This window comes from Bos javanicus, chromosome 3 (genome assembly GCF_032452875.1).
Source record: "Bos javanicus breed banteng chromosome 3, ARS-OSU_banteng_1.0, whole genome shotgun sequence".
In the NCBI taxonomy this organism is placed as follows: domain Eukaryota; kingdom Metazoa; phylum Chordata; class Mammalia; order Artiodactyla; family Bovidae; genus Bos; species Bos javanicus.
In genome coordinates, this window is record NC_083870.1 from 94,671,723 (window position 1) to 94,698,122 (window position 26,400).

Genomic DNA, 26,400 nt, shown 5'->3' on the forward strand with positions numbered 1-26,400 from the left:
CCCTTCTCCCGTCGGCCAACGCGCCGCTCTCTCCGCCTCTTCTTCTCCGCCCCTCCTACCTCTGGTTTCGAAAAGCTCGCTGGGTGCTTTGAGAATCCGGCCCGGTCTCTGGCTCCTTTTTTTATTCCCTGTTCCTATTGGTTGGTTACTTGCGCGTGACTGCTCTCTTGCCTTATGATTGGCTAATATCAGTTGCGTCATCGACGGTCTGGAGGGTGGGGGGGATGAGGGAAGTTGGCTTGAGGGAGACCGGATTGGGGGAGGGGTTCAGGCCTGTCCACCTCAGCGGCTGCGGCAGCAACAGCGCCGGCGGCCACCGCCTCTGGAACGCGGAGGAGGAGGAGCGGCTGGAGGAGTAGGAGGAGGAGGTGGACCCTAGGGAACGGCATGCCCAGCGTTCCGTCTTGGTAGTGAATGCTGAGGAGAGTCGCGGTTGCTGCAGTCTGTGCCACCGGGAGGAAGTTGTGTGAGGCCGGGCGGGAGCTCGCGGCGCTTTCGAGAATAGAAGCGCGGGGTCGGTGTGAAGACTCGGCGGCTGCCAGACACTTTCCTACACTGACCATGCCTGGAAGGAACAAGGCGAAGTCCACCTGCAGCTGCCCTGACCTGCAGCCCAATGGACAAGATTTGGGCGAGAGCGGCCGGGTTGCCCGTCTGGGAGCCGATGAATCTGAGGAGGAGGGACGGAGGGGGCCTGTCAATAATGCCGGAGACCCTGAGATCATTAAGTCTCCCAGCGACCCCAAGCAATACCGGTAAGGGAGGAGGCGGGCGTCTCTGTTCCCGCTGTGGTCACTTCTTTTATCCTAATCTTCCGAAGGAGCATCAAGGGCACTATTTCCCACGCCAAAAACTTGCTTGGATGGAGGTGGCAAGGGTAGTTAGGGGCATCTATGTGGTGTCAGCTCTAAGAGGGGGAGATGTTGGGTTCCACCGGGAATCAGGAAGTTAGAATGGGGAGGGTTTATTCGAGTAGTTTTGACATTCTCTCAGGCAAGAATGGAGGTTTTTCTTTCCTTTTTTTTTTTAAAACTTCTTATTTTGTATTGGGGTATAGCGGATTAACAGTGTTGTAGTAGTTTCAAGTGAACAAACAAGGAATTCAGCCATACAAATGCATGTATCCGTTCTCCTCCAAAACGCTCACTTATCCAGGCTGCCACATAATGTTGAGCAGAGTTCCATGTGCTATCCAATATCTTGTTGGTTATCCATTTTAACTATAGCAGTATGTACCTGACTTTCCCAAATTCCCTTTTTCCACCAGTCAGCCATAAATTCGTTTTCTAAGCCTATGAGTTTCAGGTTTTTTAAGTTCATTTGTATTTTTTTTTTTTTTTAAGATTCCGTATATGAGGGATATCATATGGTATTTCTCCTTCTCTGACTTCACTCAGTATGACACTCTCTAGGTCCATTATTTCACTCTTTTTAATGGTTGAGTAATATTCCATTGTGTGTGTGTACTACGTCTTTTATCCATTCCTCTGTCCATGGACATTTAGGTTGCTTCTGTGTCTTGGCTGTTGTAAACGGTGTTGCAGTGAACACTGGAAGTGCAAGTATCTTTTCAGACCATGTTTTTCTCTGGATATATGCCCAGGAGTGGGATTGTAGGGTTATATGGTAGCTCTGTTTTTACTTTTTTCTTCCATCCTATTCAAGAATGGGGTTTTTCTGAGGAAGGCAGGCTGGATGGTCAGGGACACTTGGTATTATATTTGAGGAAAGGTTGAAGGAGCTGGGGATTTTAATTCTGAAGAGGATACGTAAGGGGCATAGTGTCACTATCCACAACTACTTGCTGCTGCTGCTGCTAAGTCGCTTCAGTCGTGTCTGACTCTGTGCGACCCCATAGATGGCTTGAGGTGCCTGTAATTGAAAGGGGTAAAACTAATGGCTGGAAGTTACTAAAGGATCATGTAGTTTCACTAAAAGAACTTAGGTATTAGAGTTGGCCTAAGATGAGGTAACTTATTTCCATGGGTTGTTTCTCATTGCTAAGAATGGTTGGGTGCCCTCTTCTAAGAATGTATTAGAGAGATCTTGAGTCTTATTTGGGTGAGTCAGAGAAGACTTGTAAGATTTCTCCCAATCCTGAATTTTCCAATTTTTGGTTTATACCATAATCCTCTAAACATCTGTAATAACAATCCCCACCTAAATATTTTCTTCACATGTAACTTATTCCATAGAATGCCATGACTATAATGTATTTTATTTATTTATTTATTTATTTTTTTAAAATTGTAATCAACTTTGTTTATTCCTCAATCTCATATCCACTTTTTTAATCTTGTTTTTCCATCCTTTCCTTCAGCCAGTAGATAGGAACACAAAATTTTGATTTGAAAGCAATTAGTTCCAAAGTTTTAATTTTAAAAATGTAACAACATCAAACACTGTGAATGTATTCACACTGAATTGTACACTTACCATGGTTGAAAGAGTACATATTCTGTTGTATATATTTCTACCACAATTTTTTAAAGGACAAAAGTTAACAGTATCGATCACAAGAGGTTGCTACCTTTAATCCTGACCCTGTGCATTAATACTTTTGTAGTATCCTTTTCTTTTTTACATGTATGGATATTGTGTATACTCCAATAACTGTAAAATGGCAGAGGTGATTTATAATTTCTATCTCCTCCTAATAATGCTGCTATTTAAAGAAATATAAACAGCAGTTCACAGAATGCGGCTGCCACTGAAATATCAGAGATATTGTTTTCTCTATAAAGAATTTATTTTTTATCATCAACTGATTTGGATAGTGGTTTAGAGTGTTTTCTGGGTATCCTTTCACCCCAAAACACTTTGTGATATTTTCAGTAGAGCACTGTGCGTGTGTGTGCATGCTCAGTGGCTATGTTGATGTCCGACTCTTTGAGACCCTGTGACCGTAGCCCGCCAGGCTTCTCTGTCCATGGGACTTCCCAGACAACAATACTGGAGTGGGTTGCCATTTTCTTCTACAAGGGATGTTCCCAACCCTGGGATCAAACCCAAGTCTCCTGCATTGCAGGCGTATTCTCTACCACTGAGCCACCTGGGAATCCCCAAACAGAGCATCATCCCTGCCTAAATAACATATGAGGTCTATTTTCAGCCCATCTAAGTGTAGCATATAACCACATTCCTTAAACAAAGGTCTTTGTTTTACCCTAAAAAAAATTTTTTTTTCTAATTTTATTTTATTTTTAAACTTTACATAATTGTATTAGTTTTGCCAAATATCAAAATGAATCTGCCACAGGTATACATGTGTTCCCCATCCCGAACCCTCCTCCCTCCTCCCTCCCCATACCATCCCTCTGGGCCGTCCCAGTGCACCAGCCCCAAGCATCCAGCATCGTGCATCAAACCTGGACTGGCAACTCGTTTCCTACATGATATTTTACATGTTTCATTGCCATTCTCCCAAATCTTCCCACCCTCTCCCTCTCCCACAGAGTCCATAAGACTGTTCTATACATCAGTGTCTCTTTTGCTGTCTCGTACACCGGGTTATTGTTACCATCTTTCTAAATTCCATATATATGCGTTAGTATACTGTATTTATGTTTTTCCTTCTGGCTTACTTCACTCTGTATAATAGGCTCCAGTTTCATCCACCTCATTAGAACTGATTCAAATGTATTCTTTTTAATGGCTGAGTAATACTCCATTGTGTATATGTACCACAGCTTTCTTACCCATTCATCTGCTGATGGACATCTAGGTTGCTTCCATGTCTTGGCTATTATAAACAGTGCTGCGATGAACATTGGGGTACACGTGTCTCTTTCCCTTCTGGTTTCCTCAGTGTGTATGCCCAGCAGTGGGGTTGCTGGATCATAAGGCAGTTCTATTTCCAGTTTTTTAAGGAATCTCCACACTGTTCTCCATAGTGGCTGTACTAGTTTGCGTTCCCACCAACAGTGTAAGAGGGTTCCCTTTTCTCCACACCCTCTCCAGCATTTATTATTTGTAGACTTTTGGATCGCAGCCATTCTGACTGGTGTGAAATGGTACCTCATAGTGGTTTTGATTTGCATTTCTCTGATAATGAGTGATGTTGAGCATCTTTTCATGTGTTTGTTAGCCATCTGTATGTCTTCTTTGGAGAAATGTCTATTTAGTTCTTTGGCCCATTTTTTGATTGGGTCGTTTATTTTTCTGGAGTTGAGCTGTAGGAGTTGCTTGTATATTTTTGAGATTAGTTGTTTGTCGGTTGCTTCATTTGCTATTATTTTCTCCCATTCTGAAGGCTGTCTTTTCACCTTGCTAATAGTTTCCTTTGATGTGCAGAAGCTTTTAAGGTTAATTAGGTCCCATTTGTTTATTTTTGCTTTTATTTCCAATATTCTGGGAGGTGGATCATAGAGGATCCTGCTGTGATGTATGTTGGAGAGTGTTTTGCCTATGTTCTCCTCTAGGAGTTTTATAGTTTCTGGTCTTACGTTTAGATCTTTAATCCATTTTGAGTTTATTTTTGTGTATGGTGTTAGAAAGTGGTCCAGTTTCATTCTTTTACAAGTGGTTGACCAGATTTCCCAGCACCACTTGTTAAAGAGATTGTCTTTAATCCATTGTATATTCTTGCATCCTTTGTCAAAGATAAGGTGTCCATATGTGTGTGGATTTATCTCTGGGCTTTCTATTTTATTCCATTGATCTATATTTCTGTCTTTGTGCCAGTACCATACTGTCTTGATAACTGTGGCTTTGTAGTAGAGCCTGAAGTCAGGTAGGTTGATTCCTCCAGTTCCATTCTTCTTTCTCAAGATCGCTTTGGCTATTCGAGGTTTTTTGTATTTCCATACAAATTGTGAAATTATTTGTTCTAGCTCTGTGAAGAATACTGTTGGTAGCTTGATAGGGATTGCGTTGAATCTATAAATTGCTTTGGGTAGTATACTCATTTTCACTATATTGATTCTTCCAATCCATGAACATGGTATATTTCTCCATCTATTAGTGTCCTCTTTGATTTCTTTCACCAGTGTTTTATAGTTTTCTATATATAGGTCTTTAGTTTCTTTAGGTAGATATATTCCTAAGTATTTTATTCTTTCCGTTGCAATGGTGAATGGAATTGTTTCCTTATGTTTTCTCATTATTAGTGTATAGGAATGCAAGGGATTTCTGTGTGTTGATTTTATATCCTGCAACTTTACTATAGTCATTGATTATTTCTAGTAATTTTCTGGTGGAATCTTTAGGGTTTTCTATGTAGAGGATCATGTCATCTGCAAATAGTGAGAGTTTTACTTCTTCTTTTCCAATTTGGATTCCTTTTATTTCTTTTTCTGCTCTGATTGCTGTGGCCAAAACTTCCAAAACTATGTTGAATAGTAATGGTGAAAGTGGGCACCCTTGTCTTGTTTCTGACTTTAGAGGAAATGCTTTCAATTTTTCACCATTGAGGATAATGTTTGCTGTGGGTTTGTCATATATAGCTTTTATTATGTTGAGGTATGTTCCTTCTATTCCTGCTTTCTGGAGAGTTTTTATCATAAATGGATGTTGAATTTTGTCAAAGGCTTTCTCTGCATCTATTGAGATAATCATATGGTTTTTATTTTTCAATTTGTTAATGTGGTGTATTACATTGATTGATTTGCGGATATTGAAGAACCCTTGCATCCCTGGGATAAAGCCCACTTGATCATGGTGTATGATCTTTTTAATGTGTTGTTGGATTCTGATTGCTAGAATTTTGTTAAGGATTTTTGCATCTATGTTCATCAGTGATATTGGCCTGTAGTTTTCTTTTTTTGTGGCATCTTTGTCAGGTTTTGGTATTAGGGTGATGGTGGCCTCATAGAATGAGTTTGGAAGTTTACCTTCCTCTGCAATTTTCTGGAAGAGTTTGAGCAGGATAGGTGTTAGCTCTTCTCTAAATTTTTGGTAGAATTCAGCTGTGAAGCCGTCTGGACCGGGGCTTTTGTTTGCTGGAAGATTTTTGATTACAGTTTCAATTTCCATGCTTGTGATGGGTCTGTTAAGATTTTCTATTTCTTCCTGGTCCAGTTTTGGAAAGTTGTACTTTTCTAAGAATTTGTCCATTTCTTCCACGTTGTCCATTTTATTGGCATATAATTGTTGATAGTAGTCTCTTATGATCCTTTGTATTTCTGTGTTGTCTGTTGTGATCTCTCCATTTTCGTTTCTAATTTTGTTGATTTGATTTTTCTCCCTTTGTTTCTTGATGAGTCTGGCTAATGGTTTGTCAATTTTATTTATCCTTTCAAAGAACCAGCTTTTGGTTTTGTTGATTTTTGCTATGGTCTCTTTTGTTTCTTTTGCATTTATTTCTGCTCTAATTTTTAAGATTTCTTTCCTTCTACTAACCCTGGGGTTCTTCTTTTCTTCCTTTTCTAGTTGCTTTAGGTGTAGAGTTAGGTTATTTATTTGACTTTTTTCTTGTTTCTTGAGGTGTACCTGTATTGCTATGAACTTTCCCCTTAGGACTGCTTTTACCGTGTCCCACAGGTTTTGGGATGTTGTGTTTTCATTTTCATTCGTTTCTATGCAAGTTTTGATTTCTTTTTTGATTTCTTCTGTGATTTGTTGGTTATTCAGCAGTGTGTTGTTCAGCCTCCATATGTTGGAATTTTTAATAGTTTTTCTCCTGTAATTGAGATCTAATCTTACTGCATTGTGGTCAGAAAAAATGCTTGGAATGATTTCTATTTTTTTGAACTTACCAAGGCTAGCTTTATGGCCCAGGATGTGATCTATCCTGGAGAAGGTTCCATGTGCGCTTGAGAAAAAGGTGAAATTCATTGTTTTGGGATGAAATGTCCTATAGGTATCAATTAGGTCTAACTGGTCTATTGTATCGTTTAAAGTTTGTGTTTCCTTGTTAATTTTCTGTTTAGTTGATCTATCCATAGGTGTAAGTGGGGTATTAAAGTCTCCCACTATTATTGTGTTATTGTTAATTTCTCCTTTTATAATGTATTTTAAAGAGAGATTATATTGTCCAACTTTATTTTAAAGGTTGAGGAAACTGAGATCCAGAGAGTTTGCTTCTTTCTTAAAATTACACACCTAAATAATTATAGAGTTGATATGAACACCCTGTCTATCTGACACCAAATCCAATGCACCATTTACTGGTTTTTATTAAGTTTTTATTCATATTAAGTTGGAAGCTGAAGCACTCTGATTTTTAATTTGTTTTATGCCCCTACATTGTTAGAGCCGGAAAGAACCTTAGAGATAATCTTTTTCACTCCCCATCACCCCCAGCGTATAGGTGACTGAAACTAAAGTAGAGAAAGAAGTGTTTTAAGCCCTAAATTGAAGATAGGCCTAATTTCTTCCTTCAGTCTAAGTCTAGAGATTAACAGAACACAGCTCTTTATACTGTTTTTCCCAGGCGATAGGTCTTTATTAATAGACCAGATTTTCCTTCCTTCTCATCAAAAATGTGGTTATATTAGAGCTAGTTGAAACTTTGAGAAAAGTTATTTAGTTTTTGCCATCCAGATTAAATAATAGCTTCAGGTTTTGTTTTTTTTTTTCTATATAAACTTACATAATATTAGGTAATGTTTATAGAAAGTACTCTGTGTGTCAGATATTGTTCTAATTGCTTTCAATATATTCATTTAATGACCTCATTTTTGGCAAATTCGTTTGAAAAATGCTAAAGTCTTACAGTGTGCTATGCATTGAGATATCTTTAAATCTCTTCTGAAACGTGGTTGAATATAACTTAATAAATGATATTTTATTCTGGGTCAGTCAGTCAGTTCAGTCGCTCAGTTGTGTCCAACTCTTTGTGACCCCATGAATCGCAGCACCCCAGGCCTCCCTGTCCATCACCAGCTCCCGGAGTTCACTCAGACTCACGTCCATCGAGTCAGTGATGCCATCCAGCCATCTCATCTTCTGTCGTCCCCTTCTCCTCCTGCCCCCAATCCCTCCCAGCATCAGTCTTTTCCAGTGAGTCAACTCTTCGCATGAGGTGGCCAAAGTACTGGAGTTTCAGCTTTAGCATCATTCTTTCCAAAGAAATCCCAGGGCTGATCTCCTTCAGAATGGACTGGTTGGATCTCCTTGCAGTCCAAGGGACTCTCAAGAGTCTTATTCTGGGTACTGGGTATATAAAGATGATTAAGACAGTCCCTGCCTTCAGGGAGTTTGCAGTATAGTAGAGGGACATAGACACATTAGAACGATATAATTAGAGCACCAGAGTTTTATAGAAACCATAATAGAAGCATGTGCTGGGTATAGCAAGGAATAAAGTGAGAAGTAAAACTCAACCTGGGGAGAAAGTTAGTAAAAGACTTCAAAGAGAAGATAATGCTTAAAAGGTATTCTTTGAGTAGTTGTGGCAGTTCTACATTTTTGTGGTCTTTTTTTTTTATTACATTTTTGTGGTCTTTTGTCAAATCATTGTCCTTCTTAGTGTCTCAGTTTTCTTATTTTAAAGTGAAGGGGGTTAAGACTAGCAATGTTTTCCAATAACAACTTCTTTCAAAAGAGCAGGTCCACGTTTATCTGTTCTATATACTAAAGTTTTCAGTTAGACTTTTAAAGGAAAGATTTTGTTACTTTAAAATAAAGTTGGGAAACCTAGATACTAGATGGTTTTTAAAGATTTACCCATCCCAAAGTTAAATTCTCTGAATTTTGTAACCAGAAGTAGACAGGAGGTATGTGCAGCAGAAGAGCTGAATTATCCTTCCAGGACCTGCTCAAATATTATCTCTGTGAAGCCTTTCCAGACGGAATTAATCCTGCCTTTCAGTGTATTTCACTGGGACTTTAAACATGATCCATTATAGTTCACATCCATCGTATAATAATTTATCTTTTGAATGTGTGATTAAGTACCAGATGTGGACTTGATTAGAATATTTTGTTGAAAATAACACCTTGAAATAATTGTTTACCAATCTGCATTAAGTAATCAGATCAGATCAGATCAGTCGCTCAGTCGTGTGCGACTCTTTGCGACCCCATGAATCGCAGCATGCCAGGCCTCCCTGTCCATCACCAACTCCCGGAGTTCACTCAGACTCACGTCCATTGAGTCAGTGATGCCATCCAGCCATCTCATCCTCTGTCGTCCCCTTCTCCTCCTGCCCCCAATCCCTCCCAGCATCAGAGTCTTTTCCAATGAGTCAACTCTTCGCATGGGGTGGCCAAAGTACTGGAGTTTCAGCTTTAGCATCATTCCTTCCAAAGAAATCCCAGGGCTGATCTCCTTCAGAATGGACTGGTTGGATCTCCTTGCAGTCCAAGGGACTCTCAAGAGTCTTCTCCAACACCACAGTTCAAAAGCATCAATTCTTCGGCGCTCAGCCTTCTTCACAGTCCAACTCTCACATCCAAATATGACCACAGGAAAAACCATAGCCTTGACTAGACGGACCTTTGTTGGCAAAGTAATGTTTCTGCTTTTGAATATGCTATCTAGGTTGGTCATAACTTTCCTTCCAAGGAGTAAGCGTCTTTTAATTTCATGGCTGCAGTCACCATCTGTAGTGATTTTGTATTTTTTTTTTTGTAGTGATTTTGGAGCCCAGAAAAATAAAGTCTGACGCTGTTTCACTATTTCCCCATCTATTTCCCATGAAGTGGTGGGACCGGATGCCATGATCTTCGTTTTCTGAATGTTGAGCTTTAAGCCAACTTTTTCACTTTCCACTTTCAATTTCATCAAGAGGCTTTTTAGTTCCTCTTCACTTTCTGCCATAAGGGTGGTGTCATCTGCATATCTGAGGTTATTGATATTTCTCCCTGCAATCTTGATTCCAGCTTGTGCTTCTTCTAGTCCAGCGTTTCTCATGATGTATTCTGCATATAAGTTAAATAAACAGGGTGACAATATACAGCCTTGATGAACTCCTTTTCCTATTTGGAACCAGTCTGTTGTTCCATGTCCAGTTCTAACTGTTGCTTCCTGACCTGCATACAAATTTCTCAAGAGGCAGATCAGGTGGTCTGGTATTCCCATCTCTTTCAGAATTTTCCACAGTTTATTGTGATCCACACAGTCAAAGGCTTTGGCATAGTCAATAAAGCAGAAATAGATGTTTGTCTGGAACTCTCTTGCTTTTTCCATGATCCAGCAAATGTTGGCAATTTGATCTCTGGTTTCTCTGCCTTTTCTAAAACCAGCTTGAACATCAGGAAGTTCACGGTTCACATAATAGCCTGTGGAATTGTACTTCTCTGTGTAATTTGTTTTAAGCTTTTTTGAAATGTTAATCATATCTCCAGGAAATTTCTTCTGCTTTTTTTTAAGTGATCTGTATAAATGCTTGATAAGTGTTGATTTCCTTCTCTTCTGGAAGGATTAGGGACTTTTGTTTTTCCTGTGAAGTAAGCACTGAGGTCTACCTAAGTGGTCCTCCAAGAAGTTGTAGGGGAAGAAGTGGGAAACATAAGGAAAGCCTTTAGTAGTAAAGGTTTGAAATAGTGTAGAGAATGATGTAGGTATACTTAAGAAATACTAAAGAGAGAAGTTATGAGTTCTTGAGCATGAAAATTGTGTAAGTAAAGCATTATTTTAAGATTAAGCAGCTGCTGCTGCTAAGTTGCTTCAGTGGTGTCCGACTCTGTGCGGTCGACCCCATAGACGGCAGCCCGCCAGGCTCCCCGTCCCTGGGATTCTCTAGGCAAGAACACTGGAGTGGGTTGCCATTTCCTTCTCCATAAGATTAAGCTAGTAGTAGCAATGGCGCCCCACTCCAGTACTCTTGCCTGGAGAATCCCATGGACGAAGGAGTCTGGTGGGCTGCAGTCCAGGGGGTCGCTAGGAGACGGACACAACTGAGCAACTTCACTTTCACTTTTCACTTTCGTGCATTGGAAAAGGAAATGGCAACCCACTCCAGTGTTCTTGCCTGGAGAATCCCAGGGATGGGGAGCCTGGTGGGCTGCCATCTATAGGGTTGCACGGAGTCAGACACGACTGACGTGACTTAGCAGCTGCAGCAGCAGCAGCAGCAGCAGCTTAATCAGTAGTAGCTAAGATCACAGGATGAGGCAAGACTGTTTTAAGAGGTAATTATAATTGTGTATTGACTGGTGTAGTGTTTCTCTAATTGATGTGTTCCCCTGTTCACTCTTTTTTGCTTTCCTCTTATTAACCCAGTGTTTGCTAGGCTGAAAGTTTAGAATCCAGAGTTCAAGTCTGTTTTGCTCACTCACAGCTTCTCAGATAGTATTTGTGGAATGTATAAATGCCCATATGCCAGACATTTTCACGGAACTCCTGGGAATAGTCTGCTGGAAACTTTTAAAATCAAATTTGTATCCTGGCCAATTTTTTAAAAAAAGAACTCAATTTTCAGAGGAAACAAGTATGAATAGGCAGGTTACAGAGAAAAAAATGTGTTGTACAAATAATAATAATAATATGAATAGTGATATTGTAGTATGCTTAGTTCATATAAAAGCTTGTGGCAGTTGGCATATAATAAGCATTCAGATATTAGCCATTATTCTTTTAATATGTTCACAGTTATTAAATGATATTTACAGCACTGTAATAGCAAAAAAATTGGCAATAACTTTATAGTCCATTCTTTGGCTAAAAATTGTTACACCATTCTACAGTGAAAACAGTATATAGCTATAAGAATAGATGGTTTTATATATAAATATGGAGAAATGTCCCATGGTTTACTGTTGAATGAAAAAAGCCAGTTGCAAACCAAAATATATTGTACAATTCCATTTTTAGAAAGAAAAATACCCCGGAAAACAACACTTCACATTATATATTTACCTAAAATATAATTTTCTGTGTTTAGATATGCACAGAAATGATATTAAGCAAGCTCATTTCTAGAGAAAAGTAGAGATTTGACTTGAGTTGTTTACTTTTTAGTAATTAAAAAAGATTGATCAATAGACAAAGTATTATTTGTTTCTTGAAGGAAATTTAGATAAGAAAAAATTTTAATTTCCTACAATTATTCCATCCAGCACTAACCACTGGCAATGTTTTTTATAACCTTATTTCTTTTTTGCTATGCAGTTGTAATTTATAGTTTTAAAATGGTATAATACTATATTTAACAAATGTGTGAACATTTTTTTGTTGTGCTTTTCAATGTTTTGTGTAGTTAGAAGTTCAAGGTATAGATATATCATAATTTAATCATTAGCATTTTATAGTTTAGATTGTCAGATTTTAACTTAGAAATCTGTTTATTCTCAACTGAATCCTTTGGTGTAGACTCAATCATAATGGATTTGATAGATATGTGGGATAACTCTTGGTGATCTGGCTTTTTTTCTGGGATATTCTTTAATCGGGAGAACTGGCAGACAAGAAGATGGTTTGTTCTGGGACTTCCACTCTGACATAGGTCTTATATTCATACTGGTTCCTAGAATGAAGTCAGTCATTAAGCCTATCCAACTCAAAGGAAACTGAGTAGATTATAATCCCTTTCTAGTGTGTGTGTATTTCTCTCTCTCTTTTTTTTTTTTTTTTGTGGCAGGGATGATGGGCTTAGTTATATGGTTGGACTGGAATTAATTTGCAGAAAGGTTGGAAATTGATTGTAGTTTGAAAAATTCACCTGGTACACTAGAGATGTGTTTATAGAAGTTTTATATTTTCATTACCACCACCACCGATGATCTTAATTCTCCTAATAATAACTGGTATTTGTTGGATTCTTACTAGGTACTAAAAAATTTATATAATATCTCATTTAATCTTTATAGTAACCCTATTCTAAAAATATGCTACTGAGCAAGTACTGAGCACTAACTAGACTATAAATGAATTGTATTCTCTCATTTGGTTCCTTCTAAGCAAAGCTGACTGTGGCTCAGATCATGAACTCCTTATTGCCAAATTCAGACTTAAATTGAAGAAAGTAAGGAAAACCATTAGACCATTCAGGTATGACCTAAATCAAATCCCTTATGATTATACAGTGGAAGTGAGAAATAGATTTAAGGGACTGGATGTGATAGAGTGCCTGATGAACTATGGACAGAGGTTTGTGACATTGTACAGGAGACAGGGATCAAGACCATCCCCATGGAAAAGAAATGCAAAAAAGCAAAATGGCTGTCTGAGGAGGCCTTATAAATAGGTGTGAAAAGAAGAGAAGCGAAAAGCAAGGGAGAAAAGGAAAGATATAAGCATCTGAATGCAGAGTTCCAAAGAATAGCAAGAAGAAATAAGAAAGCCTTCCTCAGTGATCAATGCAAAGAAATAGAGGAAAACAACAGAATGCGAAAGACTAGAGATCTCTTCAAGAAAATTAGAGATGCCAAGGGAACATTTCATGCAAAGATGGGCTCAATAAAGGACAGAAATGGTATGGACCTAACAGAAGCAGAAGATATTAAGAAGAGGTGGCAGGAATACACAGAAGAACTGTACAAAGAAGATCTTCACGACCCAGATAATCCCGATGGTGTGATCACTCACCTAGAGCCAGGCATCCTGGAATGTGAAGTGAAGTGGGCCTTAGGAAGCATCACTATGAACAAAGCTAGTGGAGATGATGGCATTCCAGTTGAGCTATTTCAAATCCTGAAAGATGATGCTGTGAAAGTGCTGCAACTCAATATGCCAGCAAATTTGGAAAACTCAGCAGTGGCCACAGGACTGGAAAAGGTCCGTTTTCATTCCAATCCCAAAGAAAGGCAATGCCAAAGAATGCTCAAACTACGACACAATTGCACTCATCTCACACGCTAGTAAAGTAATGCTCAAAATTCTCCAAGGTAGGCTTCAGCAATACGTGAACTGTGAACTCCCTGATGTTCAAGCTGGTTTTAGAAAAGGCAGAGGAACCAGAGATCAAATTGCCAACATCCGCTGGATCATGGAAAAAGCAAGAGAGTTCCAGAAAAGCATCTATTTCTGCTTTATTGACTATGCCAAAGCCTTTGACTGTGTGGATCACAATAAACTGTGGAAAATTCTGAAAGAGATGGGAATACCAGACCACCTGATCTGCCTCTTGAGAAACCTATATGCAGGTCAGGAAGCAACAGTTAGAACTGGACATGGAACAACAGACTGGTTCCAAATAGGAAAAGTACGTCAAGGCTGTATATTGTCACCCTGCTTATTTAACTTATATGCAGAGTTCATCGTGAGAAATGCTGGGTTGGAAGAAGCACAAGCTGGAATCAAGACTGCCGGGAGAAATCTCAATAACCTCAGATATGCAGATGACACCACCCTTATGGCAGAAAGTGAAGAGGAACTAAAAAGCCTCTTGATGAAAGTGAAAAAGGAGAGTGAAAAAGACCTACTTCAGTCTTTTAATTCTTTTTCTTTTTTTGATCATACTGCAGGATTTGGGGGATCTTAGTTCCCCAACCAGAAATCTAACCTGAGTCTGACAGTGAAGGCACCAATTCTTAACCACTGAACTGCTGGGGAAGTTCCTACTTCAGTCTTTATAGTCAGTACGGGAACCATGAGAGGGTGAAACCAAATTGAGGTAGACAGGTTGAATAAGTTAAAGGGAGAGAGGTTTTCTTAGACATCTTAGAAGAGCCTTACTCCTCCAAAAATTTATACACAGTCAACACACACACACATAAATAGAGACTACATGGTTTAGTTGGGAGGTAATGACAAGTTATATATTTCATGGTTATCTTCCCAAGTACCCTTTTTAACCTGTAATGATTTAGCACTATCTAGGTCTAGAAATAGCAATGTAAGACTAGAACCTGAGTGGCTAATTATTTTATCTGTGTATATGAAAATGAGGTCTTCAAAGTTATATAATATACTATGGTACAGCCAGGAGATAATTTATTTGCATGTTTTTCTCTATGTGGAAATTTGGATGATTTCCAACTTTTCTCTATCACGAATGTTGCTGCAGTGAACATTGTTACATATCTTTGTGCATGTGTGTGACTATTTCTGTGAGACATCTAGAAATGTAATCACTGGGGTAAAAGGTATACAGAGTTATCATTGTTAAGAAAATAGGTTTGCCATATACTACAAAAATACTATACCCACTGAGACTCATAAGCAAGCACGTGAGAATACCCTGTTTGTATATATTTTTAAACTTATTTTTATTTGTTTTTGTTTTATGCTCTTATTGATTTGAAGGAATTCATATCTTGTTACAGGCTTCCCTGGTGGCTCAGATGGTAAAGAATCTGCCTGCAATGCAGGAGACTTGGGTTCGATCCCTGGGTTGGAAAGATCCCCTGGAGAAGGGAATGGCAACTCACTCCAGTATTCTTGCCTGGGAAATCCCATGTACATAGGAGCCTGGTGGGCTACAGTGCATGGGGTCACAAAGGGTGTCTGACACGACTGAGGGACTGACACTTCTTTTGTATATTGTTATTCTCTTCTCTAAGTATACAGTTTTCTGTTAGATTTAGTTTATGATGTTTTGTTTTAGAAGAATTTTAAGTTAGAATATAGTGAAATCTCCCCCAAAACAATAATTTTGTATCTTATTTAGCATAAATTTTCTTCACCCCAATATTATAACAGTATTTTCTCATAATTACTTTTAAGACTTTTTTTCTTTTGCTCTATAAGCTATTGAATTTATATGTGTTAGGTGTAAGGTAGAAATGGCTATTTTATCTCCCTAAAGAATTACCTGTTGTTTCAAAATCATTTATTGAATCATAGTAAACAGTGTTACAATGATATTATAAGCAGTGCTCTGTTTCTAGAACCTGTTTTCTTAAATTGATCTGTCGGTATTCTTGTTCTAGTATACTCTTTAATTTTAATTGCTTTAAAAGATTATATTTCATAATTAGTAAGGCAGTTCCCGTCATGTTTTCCCTTTTGAAAAAGTTCTTGGCGTATTTTTTTTTTTTTTGTCCATATGAATTTTAGAATCATTATGCCAAGTTACCCAGGTAGTGCAGTGGTAAAAATCCATATGCAATGCAGGAGGTACAAGAGATGCAGGTTCAATCCCTGGGTTGGGGAGATGCCCTGGAATAGGGAGTGGCAACCTGTTTCTGTATTCTTGTCTGGAAAATTCCATGGACAGAAGAGCCTGTGGGGGGCTATAGCCCATGGGACTGCAAAGAGTCAGACACAACAGAGCATAGCGCAGTCTCGACAGCTAGTTACACACACACACACACACACACACACACACAAATACAAACTTATTGGGCTTTTAAAATTGGAATTGCCTTGAATTTATAGGCTAATTTGGGGGAATAATTTTTATCTTTGTAATACTTGGTGTTCCCATTCCAGCTGCATGGTATGACTAGTCAAGTCTGTTATCTTCTCATGTAAAGTTTTCTAGTTTTCTGTTGTTGGATGAGGAACAGATTGGCTTCTGGTGCCATGCTACTTGGGCTCAATCCCTGCTAAACTTAGGCAAATAAAAATCCTTTTTTTGTGTGCTTTAGTTTCCTCATCCCTAAATTGGGAATAACAACTCATTAGGGTTATTATGAAGATTAAATGGATTAAGATATATAAGTTATTACATAAAATGTGAGTGGTTATTGGATGTACTATAGTTTCTTTTGCTTTTGTGAATAGAATCTTTTACTTAAATCTCATTTTAATTGATTAGCTTTGGTCTATAGGAAATTTGTGATTTTTTTTTTTATGGTTCTTGATTTTGGATGCTTTGCTGAACACTTTTTTTACTCATTTTTTAAAAATTCTTTTGCATTCTGTAGTTAACCATATAGTTTTGCAGTGAATTGTTTTAGCTTTCAATATTTTGGCCTTATAGTTCTTTCTTGTTCATTTATATTGTGGATTTGTTTTCATTTGCTAGCACTTCTAATACAGTGTTGAATAAGTGATGATGAAGAGCATTTTGTCCATGACTGTCTTTAAATAGATTTGATGTTTGATTTATAGAAGTTAATTCTCTCTTGAATTTAACCCTTAGAAGTTAATTCAAGCTAAGGGTTGTATGTGTTTGTGTGTGTACTTAATTTGTTAAGGAGTGGGTTTTGGATTGTCATTATTTTTTATTATACAAACAATGTGTTTTATTATTACAAAAGATTGAAAAATATGTAGAAACTATAGTGTAAAGCATTAAAGTTCTTGTATCTTGTTCTAATTTTATTCTCTCTCCATATATATATATATGTATATATATTACTATTACATTTGGTTTGTGTCCTTTTAGTTCTTTTGCTACACCTTTATGTACATTTAGGGCTTTTACCGACTTCCTTGGTGGCTCAGATGGTAAAAGCGTCTGCCTACAATGTGGGAGACCCGGGTTCGATCCCTGAATTGGGACGATCCTCTGGAGAAGGCAATGGCAACCTACTCCAGTACTCTTGCCTGGAAAATCCCATGGACAGAGAAGCCTACAGTCCATGGGATTGCAAAGAGTCGAACACGACTGAGTGACTTCACTTTCGCTTTCATAGCTCAATTGGTAAAGAATCCGCCTGCAGTGCAGGAAACCCGGGTTTGATTCCTGGGTCGGGAAGATCCCCTGGAGAAAGGAAAGGCTACCCACTCTAGTATGCTTGGGCTTCCCTTGTGGCTCAGCTGGTGAAGATCTGCCTGCAGTGCCGGAGACGTGGGTTAGATCCCTGGGTTGGGAAGATCCCCTGGAGAAGGGAAAGGCTACCCACTCCAGTATTCTGGCCTGGAGAATTCCATGGACTGGATAGTCCATGGGGTCGCAAAAAGTTGGACATGACGGAGCGACTTTCACTCACTTCACTTATGTACATTTAATGTATATTTGTGTACATTTTTGTGTATGTGTGTACACATAGTTTTATTTATTTTATAGAACTACCTGATATTTTGTTTCACTTGGCACATTAAATACCTATTATATATCAGGCCCCCTTTGGGCATTGGCATTCTGCTCATTCAGCAAATGTTTCTTAAATGTTTCCTAAGTGCCAGGCAATGACTTAGGTGCTAGAAATATAGCTATGAAGAAAAAGAAAAGCCTGTCCTCAGAGCTAACTTTCTAAAGGTGCAGACAGAAAATTTAAAAATGAAACAAAACCAAAACCAGAAAAAAGGATGATAAATGATGTGAAAAAAAGTTAAAACAGTATAAAAGAGGATAGGGATTGTTGTTCAGTCGCTAAGTCCTGTGTGACTCTTTTTGACCCCATGAACTGCAGCTCGCCAGGTTTCCCTGTCCTTCACTATCTCCCTGAGTTTGCTCCAATTCATGTCCATTGTGTTGATGATGCCATCTAACCATCTCATTCACTGTCGCCCCCTTCTCTTACCTTGGATCTTCTCCAGCATTAGGATCTTTTCCAGTAAATCAGCTCTTTGTATCAGGTGACCAAAGTATTGAGCTTCAACTTCAGCATCAGTCCTTCCAATGAATATTCAGGGTTGATTGCCTTTAGGATGGACTGATTTGATCTTACAGTCCAAGGGACTCTTAAGAGTCTCTCTAACACCACAGTTTGAAAGCATCAATTTTTTGGCACTCAGACTTGTGGTCCACCTCTTGTATCTGTATATGGCTACTGGAAAAATCATCGTTTTGACTATGCAGACCTTTTTCAGCAAAGTGATTTCTCTGCCTTTTAATATGCTAAGTTTGTCATTGCTTTTCTTCCAAGGAGCAAGTTTCTTTTAATTTCGTAGTTGCAGTCACCATCCACAGTGATTTTGGAGTACAAGAAAATAAAATCTGTCACTGTTTCCACTTTTCCCACATCTGTTTGCTGTGAAGTGATGGGACTGGATGCCATGACCTTCGTTTTTTGAATGTTGAGCTTTAAGCCAGCTTTTTCACTCTTCTCTTTCACCCTTATCCAGAGGCTCTGTAGTTCCTCTTTGCTTTCTGCTGTCACAGTGGTGTCATCTGAATATCTGAGGTTGTTGATATTTCTCCCAGCAATCTTAATTCCAGCTTGTTAGTCATCCAACCCAGCATTTTGCATGGTATACTCTGCATATAAGTTAAGTAAACAAAGTGATAATATACAGCCTTGTTGTACTCCTTTCCCAGTTTTGAACTAGTCTGTTGTTCCCATGTAAGGTTCTAACTATTGCTTTTTGTCCTGCATCCGGATTTCTCAAGAGACAGGTGAAGTTATCTGGTATTCCATTTTCCAGTTTGTTATGATCCACACAGTCAAAGGCTTTAGTGTAGACAGTGAAGCAGATGTTTTCCTGGAATTCCCTTGCTTTTCCTATGATCCAGTGGATGTTGGCAGTTTGATCTCTGGTTCCTCTGCCCTTTCTAAATCCAGTTTGTACATCTGGAAGTTCTTGGTTCACATACTGTTGAAACCTAGCTTGAAGGATTTTGAGCATCACCTTGCTAGCATGTGAAATGCATGCAATGGTGCGATAGTTTGAACATTCTTTGGCATTGCCTTGCTTTGGGATTGGAATGAAAACTGACCCTTTCCAGTCCTGTGGCCACTGCTGAGTTTTCCACATTTGCTGGCATATTGAGTTCAGCTCTTTAAAAGCATCATCTTTTAGGATTTGAAATAGCTCAACTGGAATTCCATCACCTCCACTAGCTTTGTTTGTAGTGATGCTTCGTAAGTCCCACTTGACTTTGCACTCCAGGTTGTCTGGCTCTAGGTGAGTGATCACACCATTGTGGTTATCTGGGTCATGAAGATCTTTTTTCTATAGTTCTTCTGTGTATTCTTGCCACCTCCTCTTAATCTCTCCTGCTTCTGTTAGGTCCATACGTTTCTATTTTTATTGTGCCCATCTTTGCATGAAATATTCCCTTGGTATCTCTGATCTTCTTGAAGAGATAGATCTCTAATCTTTCCCATTCTGTTGTTTTCCTCTGTTTCTTTGCATTGATCACTGAGGAAGACTTTATCTCTTCTTGTTATTCTTTGGAACTCTGCATTCAGATGTTTTTTTTTTCTCCTTTGTCTTTAGGTTATCTTCTTTTCTCAGCTATTTGTAAGGCCTCCTCAGACAACCATTTTGCCTTTTTGCATTTCTGTTTCTTGGGGATGGTGTTCATCACTGCCTCCTGTACAATGCCACGAACCTCCATCCATAGTTCTTCAGGCCCTCTATCAGATCTAATCCCTTGAATCTGTTTGTCACTTCCACTGTATAATCATAAGGGATTTGATTTAGGTCATACCTGAATGGTCTAGTGGTTTTCCCTACTTTCTTCAATTTAAGTCTGAATCTGGCAATAAGGAGTTCATGATCTGAGCCGCAGTCAGCTCCTGGTCTTGTTTTTGCTGACTGTATAGAGCTTCTCCATCTTTGGCTGCAAGGAGTATAATCAATCTGATTTCGGTATTGACCATCTGGTGATGTCCATGTGTAGAGTCTTCTCTTGTGTTGTTGGAAGAGGGTGTTCTCTTGGCAAACTCTGATAGCCTTTGCCCTGCTTCATTTTGTGCCCCAAGGTCAAATTTGCCTGTTATTCCAGGTATCTCTTGACTTCCTACTTTTGCATTCCAGTCCCCTATGATGAAAAGGACATTGCTTTGGGGTGTTAATTCTAGAAGATCTTGTAGGTCTTCATAGAACTGTTCAACTTCAGCTTCTTCAGCATTACTGCTTGGGGCATAGACTTGGATTACTGTGATATTGAATGGTTTGCCTTGGAAACGAACAGAGATCATTCTATCATTTTTGAGATTGCACCCAAATACTGCATTTTGGACTCTTTGTTGACATGAGGGCTACTCCATTTCTTCTAAGAGATTCTTGCCCACAGTAGTAGATATAATGGTCATCTGAATTAAATTCACCCATTCCAGTCCATTTTAGTTCACTGATTCCTAAAATGTCGATCTTCACTCTTGCTGTCTCCTGTTTGACCACTTTCAATTTATCTTGATTCACGGACCTAACATTCCAGGTTCCTATGCAATATTGCACTTTACAGCATCGAACTTGACTTCCATCACTAGTCACATCCACAACTGGGCATTGTTTTCACTTTGGCTGTGTCTTGTCTTTCTTTCTGGAGTTATTTCTCCACTGTTCTCCAGTAGCATATTGGGCACCTACCAACCTGGGGAGTTCATCTTTCAGTGTCATAGTATAATGAAGAGCTGACTTGAATGTTTTGTGATTTTTTTTTTTTTCATTTTTTATTTTTTAGGTACATCAAATTACGAAATGGCTTGCAGGCACTTTTGATTTCAGACCTAAGTAATATGGAAGGTAAAATGGGTGATGCAACAGATGATGAAGAGGAAGAAGAGGAGGAAGAAGAAGATGATGATGATGATGACGACGATGACGATGATGATGATGAAGATTCTGGAGCAGAAATAGAAGATGATGATGAAGAAGGTTTTGATGATGAAGATGAATTTGAAGATGATGATGATGAACATGATGATGATCTTGACGCTGAGGATAATGAGTTGGAAGAATTAGAAGAGAGGGCAGAAGCTAGAAAGAAAACCACTGAAAAACAGGTGTGAGTCATGTCTGTTAACATCTTTTTCTAATTTGGGAATTCTTTGTAATAAGTTCCAAACTTATGTTTTGTCTCTTACTGGCAAATAGGAAGTATGTATCTGTTGATCTTCAGTAAGAGAATATTTATTCTATGTAAAGATTACATTTTAAAAAATATTTTCCTCTAGGGACTTCCTTGGTGGTTCAGTGGTTAGCAGTGGTTAAGACTCTGTTTCAAATGCTGGGAGCCTGGGTTTGATCCCTGGTCGGGGAATTAAGATCCCTCATGCTAGAATGTGTGGCCAAAAAATTTAGGGAAAAAAAGCTTATTTTTGCTGTATTGTAAAAGTGACAAATGCTCATTATAGAAGCTAATGGAAAATAAAAATATAAAAGTTGCCCATAACCATAACTCTCAGAGATAATCACTGGGTGTATTTGACAACATATTTTAAAAACAAATGCCTGGAGCTGTGAATCTGCAAAGTTCTTAGCGTGGGATAGAGGAATAAGAGAATGCGTTATCCTTGGAGAGACTGGAAAAAGCATAAGAGAAGAACAAGTGTAGTGTAGAATTCTTACATAGGCCTGTGTTTCTGAGAATCCTCATGGGTGATTTCTATGTAAGTAACTGAATGTGATTTGTATTTTTATGGGGAAGCATCAGTGGTCCAAATAATTAATAAGTAATTTGGAAGAATTGAAATAGAAATGGGGAGTTGAGCTTAGTTAGTGAAACATATTAATAACAGTAGGTGAATAGATAAGTACTGGTTGATAGAAATAATATTCCTCTCTGGATATTTTTTGAAGAATGCTTCCATTTTGAAGTAGAAAATACCAATATTGGAGTATAATATTCTGGAGCCATTATAGTGGAATTGACCAGCAAATGTTTGTTAAAGCTAGTATCTTAAATATTGGTAATATATTCAACATGGTATCATTCTCAAAAAATGAATTAAAGTTCAGATTATTAACACTAAAATCTAAAAGATCACATGTATAACACTATAAAATCAGCCCTCAAAATGTGACAGTTTGAAATGTAAGTAGTAGATATGTCTTAGATAAATTGATAGGTACTCTTCTGGAAAAAAAAAATTTTTTTAAAGAAGATTGTGCCTGTTGTTTCACTTAGGTGTTGAAGGGGTTGAGTCATGTTTAAAGAAACTATTCCCTCTTGCTATTCAGATTATAATTGATGCCTGTTTTGGCAGAGCAAGATAGGCCAAGTGATTTTAGCTTGGAAGGCTTTGGGGATAAAAACCAAAACACCAGGGAATAAATTATATATATGTAGATAGTCTGTTGTCTTTATAGTCTATACTAAAGTCTTTATAAATAAATTAGGAGTTAATCAACTCACTTTTAATTTAAAATAGATCTTATAATTCCAAATAGAGAAATAATAGAAGGGAAGAAATAAGTCAAGTGGGAAGAATAGTGATAGTTAGGAAACCTGAATTCTAATTCTGAGACTGTCATTATCTTTACAAAGGATCTTAGACCTTTTCATTTTCTCATTTTTTCCCCTCATTTCTAAAACAAGAGAATTAGGTTACATAAATTTTGAAGTCCATTTTCGCTCCAGACTTACTGTGTTATAACTTCATAACTGAATATTCCTGGTTTATAAACTTCTTCCTGTATCTCTATTAATAGCTTTTCCTGTATTTGGACTTCTTCATACCCTCTATCAACTGATAAGCAAAACTCTAGGATTAAGTTAAAAAATTTTTTGACAGCCAATTTTATTGTCAAGATGTAATAAAATATTTTAGGTTTATATAGCAATTGTGAACCTGTTTGACAAAAGAAGATGTGCATCCAGTATTTTGGGTACCCCTTTTTATTTTGCTTATTACATACATCAAACTCTAAATGTTACCTTGTCTAGAAGCAGCAGGGTCAGAATCTAGTGATCATTTAAACAATGGCTTAGATGCTGCCTGTCTTTTCTGAGAACTTGGTATGATATATTCCCTCATAAGATACTGATAGCTGATTTTCTGGATTTTAGAAAGGAATGGAAGAGGTTAGTGCAGTTTGAAGACGAGATCAAATTGTTTTATGCTGTGGGTACACTAGTGAAAGGAAAGATCCCATGATTGTAGTCATGGAAAATTATTTATATTCACTGAATGAATAAATGCCTACAAAAGGTAAATAAAATAGATAGTCTAGATAAGAGATGGCTTAAGAGTAGTATAGGATTTTGCAGTGGTTTTATGATTTTTTATTTGAAAAATGTGAACTGTGTTTAAGATGAATATGTGAATTTGTAAGGATAGTAGGAAGAAAGTTTTCTGAGGTTTTTGGAGAACATTTACCCAATTAGGAAATTGGCTACTCTTTTAATCATCATTTTTACCCTCTTCCACTTTCTTCCTCCCAGAGGGAAGTTGTTCTTGATCTTAAAGTTTTAGATCTTTAAAGTTCTTGATCTTAAAGTTGATAAATTAACAAGATTGGAATTTAAGTATGATATATGCTGAATTATGATTTGTTCAAGGCTTTCTTAAATCAAGTCTCAAGTATGAATTTCTCAAGTATGAATTTTTTGGATAGATAATTCTCAAGTATGAATTTCTTTTCTAGCAATTGCAGAGCCTGTTTTTGCTGTGGTCAAAGCTGACTGATAAACTGTGGTTTAAGTCAACTTATACAAAAATGTCTTCAACCCAGCTGTTCAAGACAAGAAATCTTAATGGGGTAGTTGGAGCTGAAAGCAGGTTAGGCATCTATTAAACACATCACAGAACCCATTAGACTGTGCTTTGAAGAAGTGGATATTCCGTCATGTTTTAACTGAGTTTATGTGTCTACGTCTTAAATAAGGGATTTATGAGTATCACGTGAGGCTGTTTGGTTCTTCCAAAAACGTACACCTCCTGCCTGCCCACCCCCCCGCCCCGCCCCGCCCCGCCAACACATGGTTAGACTTTATACCAGGTATACACTATTTTTTTTTTTAAAGCCTTCTAAGAGGATAACTATTTATCAGAATAATCTGTGTCATCAAATGTGTTAGCCCTTTAAAATTGACATTTGTAAAATTTGGGAAAGTTAATAATTCAGCTTTCTATCCTTTAGGATTCAAATTGACTATTTTTCTCTCCTTTTTTTATGTCCTTTAACTTACTTTGATATAATGGTTGCCCTGATCATTTTAAATGCAGAATTTGGCATACCTCCTGACTATCTATTTTGTTGCAAATTGATTTTCCCAAAGTACTTGGAAAATGTGAACCAATAAGTAATGTATTTTTTATACCTTTATATAAGAAGTGAAGAACTAAAAAGCCTCTTTAAAGTTTAGTTCTGTAGTTCTTTAATGGCTTAAGATTTTTAATAACCATTAATTTATTATCTTTGTTAGATGTTTTCTTGAGTTGTTATCTTATGCCCTGTTTTAATAAAAACAATATTTTCTGAGTGACATATTGAGAAGTTTCCATCTAGTAACTTGAATTAATGAACACAGAGCCTTTAATTGTTTAGAGATCTTTAGAGAAAATCTCAGATATATTACTTCTGCAGATTTCTGAAATCTGGTTAATCAGGAAACAAACTTGGTTCAGAACTTTGAAATGCTGACACAAAATGATACTTGGGTGGGCTGGCCAGTCCCCTTTGGCTTTTTTTCCTGTCTGTTTCTGCTTTTTCCCTTAGGTCTGCACCTGTTCAGCATTTTGCAGGATGGCAAGAGGAGGAGCAGCAGGGTGAAACTGACACAGTTCTGGTGAGTTTCACTTTGCTGCTCCTCCAGATTCTCAGGGAAAGAATTCTCTTGCTTTCTGTTGGATAAGGTCCATCTCCAAGTGAATCCTTAAAATGAGATGACATTATTATTCCTGTAGGATTGACTCACTATTTGTATGTGTTCTACTTACTCCAGTCTGCAGCGGCTCTTTGTGTTGGAGTTGGGAGTTTTGCTGATCCAGATGACCTGCCCGGGCTGGCACACTTTTTGGAGCACAGTAAGATCTTTGTAAAATACCATTGCCGGGTGTGATTTTTCCTCCAAATTTGTAAGAATTGATTTCACAGATAAGTAACTGGTTTGATAGGATTGTGATAATGTTTAATAAGAGAAAAACTAAGAAAAAAATCTTAGTGAATATCATAGGGGAAAGACTTAATTTTAATCTTGAGTGTATTTGTTTTGAGGATTAGCGTGAAACTGCTTAGAAAACTATTTTAAAATGTAAGTCTTATTATTCAGGTACAGTAAGGCCAACCAATCAGGAGGAAATTGCTGATCTTTAGGAGTTTAGACTATCATCTTGGGAGGGGCAGTTCCTTCCAGGACTGGCAAGGCCTCAAGATGTCAAAGCATTAGAAATACAAAAAATAAAAAGGCACTATTAATATCAAAGCAAAACAGTAAATCTTCAGTGTAATTATTTATGTACCCAAGTAAAACCTTTGTGAATGCTATTCAGTTATGAACTCTTGAATTACTACTTCTTTGTATGCTAGTTTTCTAAGGTACTCAAGGGTGAATTTCTTACCTTATGAGTTTTTATAGTAGAAATTAATTTGCATATATGTCAGTTTACATTTTAACCTTTTACAAATAAATTACGTATTTCATTAAAAATATTTAGTTTTTTAATTTAAAAATAATATATGAGCATTATAGAAAGTTAAAAAAACAGAAGTACAATGAAGAAAATAAGTATTATCCAGATGTAATCACTGTTGGCATATTTTCTACCAGTTTGTTTTGAAATTTCATCCTTGTTAATAAAAGCATTGTCTGTATCTTTGTGTTCTGTGACTTTGAATTCTTTTCACTTAGTGGTGTTCATGGGTAGCTTGAAATATCCAGATGAAAATGGATTTGATGCCTTCCTGAAGAAACATGGGGGCAGTGATAATGCTTCAACTGATTGTGAACGTACAGTCTTTCAGTTTGATGTCCAGAGGAAGTACTTCAAAGAAGCCCTGGATAGGTAACTAACCCAAAATATATTTTTATTTTGATTGTCTGGTGCCATCTTACAACTGGCAATGTTGGGCCTTGTTCTGTGGTATTTTTTTTCCAGCAGTACTCTAGTTCTGTAGGATTATCAACA

The 26,400-nt window shown here is 37.7% G+C and overlaps 1 protein-coding gene across 2 annotated transcripts in view; it reads left to right on the forward strand.

Annotated features, from left to right (window-relative positions):
- The first annotated feature begins 69 nt into the window (after nucleotides 1-69).
- NRDC (nardilysin convertase) overlaps nucleotides 70-26,400 on the forward strand; it is a 99,337-nt gene continuing 73,006 nt past the window's right edge. The window contains exons 1-6 of one of the 2 annotated variants that reach the window (XM_061411986.1): nucleotides 243-755; nucleotides 21,012-21,333; nucleotides 23,918-24,051; nucleotides 24,992-25,061; nucleotides 25,218-25,299; nucleotides 26,124-26,277. In XM_061411986.1, the coding sequence (XP_061267970.1) occupies nucleotides 415-755; nucleotides 21,012-21,333; nucleotides 23,918-24,051; nucleotides 24,992-25,061; nucleotides 25,218-25,299; nucleotides 26,124-26,277 (1,103 nt within the window). In that variant the 5' untranslated portion in view covers nucleotides 243-414. Of the gene's footprint in view, nucleotides 756-21,011; nucleotides 21,334-23,917; nucleotides 24,052-24,991; nucleotides 25,062-25,217; nucleotides 25,300-26,123; nucleotides 26,278-26,400 lie in introns of both variants that reach the window. The other variant, XM_061411987.1, reaches the window with a different exon arrangement.